The sequence below is a fragment of the Triturus cristatus genome, chromosome 4_1 (assembly GCF_964204655.1).
Source record: "Triturus cristatus chromosome 4_1, aTriCri1.1, whole genome shotgun sequence".
Lineage (NCBI taxonomy): Eukaryota > Metazoa > Chordata > Amphibia > Caudata > Salamandridae > Triturus > Triturus cristatus.
The window spans coordinates 214,372,314-214,382,543 of record NC_140585.1 but is presented as its reverse complement, the minus strand read 5'-3'; the positions used below and the strand labels follow the sequence as shown (position 1 = coordinate 214,382,543).

Genomic DNA, 10,230 nt, shown 5'->3' with positions numbered 1-10,230 from the left:
TGAAATAAGTGATAGGGAAAGCGCAAGTGCTTTAATAGTAAATAATGTCTTTTTCACTAAGGACAACCAGGAAGTGAATTAGTGATCTGCAGTGATAAATGAAAGGTGCAGCTCTCACCAAAGGTCTATGAATATTATGGTTTTCCTCCTTCATCAATACCCTAAAATAACCACTATGTTAATATCTCAGAGCTTCAGATAATGCATCACATGACCAGCGAAGGGCTGAATCAAACTTGTGCCTCCGAATTCTTGCTCCTCGGCTTCTCCGATCACCCACAGCTTCAGTCCACATTTTTCACCTTGTTCCTGCTGATCTACTTGATGGCTCTCCTGGGTAACCTTTTGATTATCACTATGATAGGTGCTGATGCTCATCTGCATACACCGATGTACTTTTTCCTGGGGAACCTTGCCACCTTGGACATCTGCTGCACCTCCTCTATCATCCCCAAGATGCTGGAGACCCTGATGTCAGAAACAAAGTCCATTTCCTACTCAAGCTGCCTTACCCAGCTTTTTTTTTGTTCAGCGTTTCTGGGGACAGAGCTCCTCATTCTGGCACTTATGGCCTTTGATAGATATGTGGCCATCTGTAACCCTCTTCGCTATACCAACATCATGAGTATGGAGTTCTGCCTCACTACAGTGATAGCCATATGGGTTTCAAGCTTGGTTGTCTTCTTTGTTCACACCATCCTAATCACAAGGCTGTCTTTCTGTGAACAGATTGAACTGGACCACTTTTTTTGTGAAATACCACCAGTCCTCAAGGTTTCCTCCTCTGATACTCTCATTAATGACATTGTGATACTTGCAGCTGACGTGTTTTATGGCATGTTCTGCTTTCTCCTTATTGTCCTTTCCTATATTTACATCCTCAGGTGCGTTTTCAAGATGCCCTCAGCTGCCAACAAAAGAAAGGCCTTTGCCACTTGTTCATCTCACCTCATGGTTGTTACCTTGTTCTATGGAGGCATTATCTACACCTATGTACGTCCAGCCCTCAATGTCACTGGTGAAAAGGACAAGGTGGCATCTGTAGTATATGCTGTTGTTTCACCAGTAATGAACCCACTAATCTACAGTCTCAGGAACAAGGAGGTGAAAGGGGCACTTGCTAAAATGATGAAGTTGAAATTATGGTAGTTAAAAATGTAACATGCTATGAAAAAAGACATTTTCCAAGAATTTCATAATATGACGTATTGCAGACTTTGAAATTGCAGCACTATATCACAGACAAATATGTATGTTGCACAGTTTGTAATAGCACATATTTAGTTATGATTAGATCAGAGTTTCCATTTCTAAATAACTTTCACACAGTGAAACAAATCTGCATGAAATTTTCCCACAAAATGTCATCCTTTTTGAGCTCAGCTTGGCAATTTTTATGTAGATCCGATGAGCAAGAGCCCAAACATTTGGGTATTGGGGGGAGGATCAAAAGAGTGATATATTTTCCATGTTAATTAAAAAGGGATACTATTAATGGAGTTACACTAAACTTATCATGTAAACAGTAGCACTGTATCCAACGATGCTTGGTTTGGAGCAAGTCTGTTCAGTGGTTTTTGAGAAATTAGCATTCTTTTTTTGTGTTCAGCATGAAAGGCTTAAATAGAAGAGATATCCGGACCATTCATTTGTGGACATCCATTGTGTGGACCTAGGTGGACCAAATCATTTCTTTTCCACTATTATACATTTTGGACCCAAAAGCCTGTCATCAAGTTCACAGAACCAAAGCTCTTCTTGGCAACCCAAGGAAACAGTTTGTGGCCACCATGGACATATGCACTTGGACCCGCATCTTGGAAAATAAACTAAAAGAGCAAATAAGGCGCGGCTTGGTGAGCAAAGCCCCAATGGGATCCTCCTGTGAAGAAATGATTGAAAAAATGCAGGTTTTGCTGGGTGTTCCTGCCCTCAGTGCTGGATTCATGGCCTGCAGTGAGTCGTCCATGAGTTCCCTGGATAACAGAAAGAAACCCAAAATCTGGAGAACCTTATAAAGCTTCAGGCGTGGAACTGCAACCTGCGGTCAGGCCCTATGGCTACACCCAACTGTAGACAGCAAACAGCTGAGTACAGAGGGGATTGTCCACCTACACTGGGCTGGGTACTGGATCTGCTGCACACATCGGAAAACCATATGCAGTGAGGGTTGGCTTGGCTGCATGTAATGTGCTGGAAAACTATTGGATGTGGTAAATGATAAAAAAATTGATTAAAAAATTGATTTTATGATTAGCTTTATTAGAACACCTAAATATCGGTTTAAAAAAACCTCAGAAACTCACTGAAGGAAATACTGTTGAAGTGAAGTTATGGTTATGAATTAAAACTGAAAAACCAGTGAAATTTGTAAGTTATGGTTAAATATAAAATGCATTATTCGCATAAAAGCCACACAATTCAAATGCTATACGAATTTCATTACTATATTCAGATCAATAAATAACAACACCTAAAAGCACAATGTAATTTATTGATAATGTGTCCTAATTTTAATAAATAGCAATACATTCATAGTTGTCTCTTTCATAGTATTCACTTAATGTGCCATGTATAACATCTATAAGATTATTTACAACATTTGTAATTGCATCTGCCCTATCAAGGATAAGCTCATAAGCATAGCGTTTTCTGTGGAAGTTATCATTCATGTGTATGCTGTGCAAGTAAGTGTTTTATTCAGTTTTAATTATCCAGCAACCTCATCAACATACTCAACTTGGTACAGCATTTCACATAACCAACACACTCCAAAGGCCACATGTTGGCACTAGTTCATAAAAGTCAGAAAACTGTGTTATCCCCATTGGACCTCTCTTTCTGTGCCAGTGGAATGGGTTTTGGTGTTGTAATGGTGACATTCACTAGTGGTTGACCTCCCATGGCACAAAAAGGAGTATTCATGAAAATAGTGTTTAAAAAACTCGATCTGGGGCTTAGAAATTGTGTGGACTGAAGAATTTATATGAATACAGACTAAAAGACAGGCCTCAGATCCTTGGCAACAGTAAACCCCATGGGTCTAATATGTCTGGAGCATAGTTTTTAAAATCTGGTTCTAATGTTGCAACACATGCGCCTCAGCCTGGATGGATGCCAGGGTAGGCAACATATCAGACATGGAAGAAGGGTCTTCTCAAAGAACTTCCAACAAGCTTGAGTATTCATTTGTTCATTGGTACCTAGACCTATATTTCTCGAACATCAAGAACATTTGTAGATTCGTCTTTCTGTCATGGATCCACTCATCTTGAAACAACATGTTGCTGCAGGAGCAATTAGGATGCCACCAGCCCAACACTAGACTACTGTATGGAATCCAATAGACTACTGCATGTTGGGAAGAGAGGAGTGATCTTCAGAGTTTCAGTACAGACCTTAAGATTGATTTAAGTAGTGTTGTCAGAGGCACTGTCACGTGGTGTTAGGCCACTCCCTATTTACAGTGCTAAGTTAGCTCTATCACGTTAGCTGTTGGAAAAACATCTTGTTGCTTTTGCTGCCTTTGCACCCGACACTGTTGTTACATGTTATTCATTTGAGAAATGCAGACTCGCTCTTGTCTCAAGTGAATGTTATTTATACATCCTTAACAGTTGCTAGTGCCCTTGGTCTGTACATCGAGTAAAGAACTGTTCTAGGACACTAGACGGTGCCGGCTGATTATGTTCAGGGTGATCGTACCACTGTTTAGTCACAACATGCACGCAGCCGCAAATACCAGAATGTCGTGGGCTTTAATATCACAGCGCAGCATATTGTTAGGGCATTCGATAGAAGAGCTGTTGCAGAGAACACTGAGCTGATCCTATGATGTGATACACCAAAGCTGATCTATACGGTATGGGGTCCCCTATGCAAGCCTATGAGACCTTCTAATAGTCTAATAATATTTTATTAGTTGCTAGAGAAAGGAGGGTGGTTGTTTTCCACTGTCATTAGTAATATGATCGCTCCTTTCATTTTCTATGGTATTGTAACAATGCTAATGGTAATGATCTTTACCATTTGTCTACTTATGTTAGCCAAAGTACTGTATAACAGGACTCGAGGTTGATGAATAAATTCTTTAAACTTTACTGTGTCTTAGTTATTCTGTTGTGGACTAATATATATGTGCAAACGGGTATTTCGGGTTCCCACCATTCCTGAGAATAACTAAGTCGCATGTTCTGGGTTGTCTATACATTGGGACCGCCGAGCTAAATCTCGGATAACGAATGTGACACTAAGCTAGTCGGATAAGGGGTTCTTAGTTCTGAGGGGAGTTTCTGGTACACCACAATTCTCTAAGGTTCTGGTTTCCTGCGCATAGTTCTGTGCATACGCAGAATCCCTACAACATGGCGCACCTAACGTTTGGTCTTAATATCTGAGATGCCTTAGTAGTGCTTTTTATTTAGTCCACAACGCCCTCACTCTGGTTTCCGGATAACGGGAGTGACGGTTTAACCTACCTAGGTTTTAGGCTATAGGTTCTTTCAAGCTTGATAATAAAAAAGGTTACACTAATCTAAGCCCAGGTGCTACTGAAGATCTCGTTGTATCTTCTTTTTAAATCCAAATGGCGGTAGATATTCCCGCGCATAGTAGGGTGTCTCTGCGTGCTCATTTGAGGACGTATGGGGTGCCTGATGACGGGATGGCAGTGGTGTTTGTCGTAAGTGCAAGTGCCACTTACCCTTATGAGTTGTTTTACTCTTGGGTTACCTTTGAGGCTGTGGAAGATACAGATAAAACGTTCCACAAATACACTGCTACGCAGGTGCCTCTTCATTATACCCCATATATGGCTTTAGAAATTCCTATTTCAACCTGGCAGCACACTATTTGGTTTAATGGCGCCCTCCCCCACACGGTCACCCCGGCGAGACTGGGTCCTTTGTCAATTGAAGGAGCTACTTGGCCGGTGCTGGCCGGACATACGCCTCATCCACGCTACCTGACGGTAGGAGTGGATAGCTTACGTATACTACACACAACCTTGATTATGGTCCATAGGGCGTTAGTGCAGTATGTGTCGCACACTGTACAGGTGGGGGCACCTGCAGTTGCGGGACACGGGGCTGATCGCCATCATGCGGTTGTGATCAGTCCTTTAATGGTAAACGCGGTTGTTGGCAAGCGCCCCCAGAATAAGGATGAGTATCCTTATTGGCTTGCAGAGAAATTCGATCAACTGGAAGCCGTGTTTCCTAACACTAGTCCTGTGGATAAACACAGGATACTCACTATTACTTTGCCGAAAGAACTAGTCCCGGACATTGTCGATTGTGACAATTGGGGCAAAGTCTTTGCCGCGACCTATTCGAAGTGCTTCGGCACTACGTCTATGTCGGTACTACCTTCCGTTATCAAGAAAGTCCAGGAGGACCATGGGGCGGAAGCAGCTATTGAATTGGGAATGCGGCTTATCGTCAGCTTCGATATAGTATGTTCCATGATAATGGGAAATCTCAACGGAGATGCCATGCAGTTTCAAGTGGGAAACATGATGGCACTTATTGCGGATGACGATAAGCCGAGGGAGTTTGCAAAAGTTATTGCGAAAGCCTATAGGATGGTTGGACGTAGTGCCCTAGGCGTGAAACCCGTCATCAAAATTCCTGATGTAGTACAGCACACTAAAGTGAGTTCGTCTACAAAAGACGATAAACCCAACTTTCCAAAACAAAATTGGCGAGCTAAAAAACAAGATAAACAGCAACAGAAACAGGAGACTCGTCCAGCGTCCCCAGTTCAGGCATATGTTGAACGCACTTATGATTTGCGTGATCGTTCTCGTATTAAGTCACCTGATAGGTTTCAGGTTCCTGACCAGCGCTCTCCTCGTTCTTCACAGGAAACGGCGGCTTCACACTTTGGTGGAGGACACCGTGGGAGAGGCCGGGGTGCTCAAGGTCGAGACCAGCCCCGACAGGCGGTCGGAAAAGGCAAGCAGGAGGATTCTGCACGTCCACGTCCTCCGTTTCAGAAAAAGAAGGTTGCTGCAATCTCAGCGAAGTATGCCTCAGATGGTGCGGACACAGCTTCTGAACATGAAATGGGCGCTGACGCTGCTAGACAGCGCGGCGGAGGTTACAGTAGTGCGGGGAGCACTGCGTCCATTTCTGGAGGCGACAGCAACTAAAATCTATGTAACAGTAGAAACTGCTGATACTCGCGTAGCCCCCCCTGAGAGATTATTTGACGTAGTCCTCAATATTGAGGGTGACATACAACGAAAAATTAACGCGGTATTTTGGGATAATCTGACGACCACCTATGATATACTATTGGCGGAGAAAGATTGGCCCCCGGCTTTCGTTCTAAACGCTCCAAGGGGGGAAGAAGTCATTCTTCCTTCTTTTGGACACGTAGTGCCCAAGGAGGAGTCTAAGAAGTTGGCCGAGGAGTGGGCGCGGGTGCTTGCACCTGCGTTGTATCGTAATCAGGTGGGGTGGGATAAAAGTTCTACCCTCCACGAATTTCCATTGCGGTCCGACCCCCAGCCTCAGCCCCAATACCCTATGCGACGTGAGGCTAGGTCTCACGTCGCGGCTATCCTTGAACAATTGGAATATCAGGGAGTAATTGAAACGTGTGTGTCATCCATGAATAATCCTTTATTCACTGTAACGAAGCCTGACGGATCGTACCGCCTAGTTTTGGATTACTGGCACTTAAACTCGCACTGCCGGAATTGTGCGGTGCAAAATACCCATAGTTCAGCTCTCGTCGATAGTCTTGTGAGAAAAAGGTTCAAAACCACACTCGACTTGTCCAATGGTTTTTATTGCCATAACATATCCCCTCATAGTTATGAGTGGACCGCTTTTACTTCGGGTGGTAAACAAAAAGTGTTCAAAAGGCTACCAATGGGCTATAAGAATAGTCCTGGGGTATTTGCTGCCCGTGTGGTCTCTCTCTTAGAGATGGTAGACCCGGAGGCGTACTCGTACGTTGATGACATCTACTTAACAGACGACGAGTTGCTTCCACACCTTGCTCGCGTGGACAACATAATTACTATGTTTGCGGACTTTGGTTACAAGTTTAACTTTAAGAAGTCCCACATTGCCGAGTACACAGTTTTATTCTTGGGGTACGAACTCAACAATGAGGGCCGAGGCTCGGCTCCGCAGTTCCTTGAGAAATGCGCACGCCTTCGTATCCCTACGACACTGAAACAACTACAATCATTGCTGGGCTTTCTGAATTTCGGTCGTACCTACATTCCTGAATATGCCCAGCGTATCAAGACACTATATGCCTTGGTGCAACCTAATTTTACCAAATCTTGCTGGCTGCCAGAACATTGGGCTGCATTACACTCTTTGCAGTCTGACCTTCTTACTGCGAAATATTTACAAACTTGTGATAACCACACAAACCTGGTCATAAGAATTGTACCGGGTGTGGAGGGGTTCATGTACTTAACATACAATGAAGGAGACACTGTCCCCATTGCTTACAAATCTCATTTATATACTTCGGCTGAAATGCGTTTCTCCACTGTCGAAAAAGTTTTGACAGCAGTTCAGATGGCAATCCTGAAAGAACGAGCGCTATCACAGGGGAAGCGCATGATGGTGGTAACACCATTTCCTGCCTTAGAGGCAGTCACTAAAGCAAGTGTGCTGAATTCTAAAGCTTTGCATCCAAGGTGGATACAATGGGCGACCTCCTTAGCCTCGCCTGATGTCGAATACATCTTTGACGCAGGACTTCAGACTCAGGAGAGTTTGGAGTATGAATTAGTTCATCCAGCTCCACTTACATTGCGCCCGTTGGAGGAGTTCCATTGTGTCATATACACTGATGGGTCCACGCAGCCCGCAACTGGATCAAGGCACGCTTATTCAGCGGCTTGCGCAATTGTTGTTGGTACTTTCGTGAATGGAGAATTCATACAGGATGCGGTGCATACGCAGACTTTGGGTGATTGTACCGCACAATTGGCGGAGCTTAGAGCTCTGGTGCTTGCACTGGAGTTTGCTGATTACAGAGTCACAACTCTTATAGTGAGTGATTCTTACTATTGTGTACAATCTTACAACGACAATCTGATGTTTTGGATCGCGAATGGATTTCGTGATTCAAAAGGTAGCACAGTGAAGCATAAAACGCTTTGGGCTAGGGTGGCTGAACTAAAATGCAGTCGACCCCTTGTGAATGTTATTCACACTCTTGGTCACCAACGAGTTGGCGTCCATGCTGTCGGTAACAGTTTGGCTGACGAGGCAGCTAAAACAGCAGTGGCAACATACTTAGTAGCAGCAGTTACAAGATCCAAAAGTAAGATCGATGATGACATCTTGGCAGCTATTGCTGCATCAGAGACTGGGACGAACTTCCCTAGAGGTTTCCCTTCTCGATACCATTATCACTTAAGTCCTGATAACGTCCCGTTAGTGAGGATTAATGATGTTGGGGATAGGGTTATTCCCAATTCGGACTGCAGGCCTGCATTGGTACAAGCTGCGCACGAGGGTGTTGCGTCTGCGCACGCCGGAGTGTCCGCAACTGTGTCACTGTTGCAACAGCGTTATTGGTGGTACGGTTTGTACAAACATACACGGACTTATGTCCTCAATTGTGGGATTTGCCAACAAATAAAGCCATCTACGGTGGCGCGTCCACCACAAACGCAGCTGCATATATCTAATCAACCACTAGCGTGTGTTTATTTAGATCACTGCGGTCCTTTTTCCTCGGACACTGCGTACAAGTATATCTTGGTTGCAGTAGATTCGTGCACACGTTTTCTTTGGGTGTGGCCACACAGGAGTGCTGACGCCCGGACTGTCATCAAAGCATTGCGTGTCTTTATAGGGAGTTTTGCATGTGGCACCCTTCACTCTGATCAGGGCCCTGCGTTCGCCTCTAAGGCTTACAAAGAAGCTATGAGAAGTTTGGGGGTCCAAGTCAAATTTTCATCTCCATACCGGCCTGAGGGCAATAGTGTTGTGGAACGAATGAACCGTGACCTAAAGCAATCATTGACAGCCAGGGTGTTAGGTACTGGCAAAAACTGGCTAGCCCATTTGTATGACGTCCAACGTGCACTTAATAATCTCCCTAGAAGGTCTCTGGGTGGGAGGACCCCGTACATGATGCTCTTCGGAGTTCGAATGTTTGTCCCTGACCTTGAGGGTCTCGACATGGCGGCGGCAGCCGCGCCTTTTGACTTAGATGACCACTGTACTGTCTTACAGAATCTTCAAGAAACAAGAGACACTCTAGCAAAAGAGCACATATCCTCTGCGACCGAAGCTGGACTTCAGATTCCGGTAGTCGGCTGGCTACCCAGAGTTGGTGATCTGGTCCGTGAGAAGGTGGAGAAGAAGAAGGAGTTTGGCCCCTCTTATCGTGCACCAGTGCCGGTGCTTGGAGTTGAGGGCACCCGCACAATTGTTTTGCCTCCACTTCCTGGTCACAGAGACAACAGGTACATTTCAGTTGACAATGTCAAGCTACACAGGGTGGCCGATACTCCATAGTCTGACACCTTCAGTTTCTTGCCCTTCGATGATGCGCAGTTCTGTTGTGGTTCCACCATCTGACATCGTGCCTGAGGTTGCCATTGAAATGCAAGTACTTTCTGATTCTGCTGTTTCACCTGCGGATGGTGCTTTGCCTGATTATGCTGAGTATTCTTATCCTGCTGATGTCCCTTTGTCCCTTTTGCATTCAACTGACATTGTCCAGTCTAATTCTTCCTTTGGAACTGAATCATTGACTTCCACTGCCCCTTCCAAATTTTCAAAATGTTTTGCCTGGTTCAAGAGACAATTTTTGGTTCCCCCTGGATTTATATTTGGCTGGTGCTCATTTGCATTTTTTTGTTCATGTCGATTGGTTTTGTGGTAGTGTTTTTTAGGCTGATAAATGGACACTACCTGAATGAACGTGCTACAATTAGATTAATTAATGGAACTTTGGCCCCACATTCATCGTCGCACATCATGAAGAGGGACCAGACTTTTGTAAATATCACCGCCTGGCCTGTCCGTGATGGAATAGCATGGGATGCAGTTAAATTTCAAATTCATGGGCCCACGGAAGTGATTAATGTGCCATCTGTATATCGTGTTTCTATGGGTGAGGTGGTGAAGCAAGACATTCGATCTGATGATTGGGATGTTAAAACTATAGAGACACTGTTTTCTGATTTGAAATACTATGCCGCATTTGATGCTGAGGATTTGTATTTGAATAATGAAAACT

The 10,230-nt window shown here is 44.3% G+C and overlaps 1 protein-coding gene across 1 annotated transcript; it reads left to right on the top strand.

The window, feature by feature from the left end:
• The first annotated feature begins 201 nt into the window (after positions 1–201).
• LOC146854087 (olfactory receptor 5AP2-like) lies at positions 202–1,149 on the top strand. Its single transcript, XM_085651002.1, has one exon. It carries the CDS (start codon positions 202–204, stop codon positions 1,147–1,149), a length of 948 nt encoding a protein of 315 aa, XP_085507128.1.
• The last annotated feature ends 9,081 nt before the right edge of the window (positions 1,150–10,230 follow it).

Excerpts from the sequence above, each read along its gene's own strand:
- LOC146854087 (XM_085651002.1), top strand. The coding sequence starts at position 202 with ATGCATCACATGACCAGCGAAGGGCTGAATCAAACTTGTGCCTCCGAA.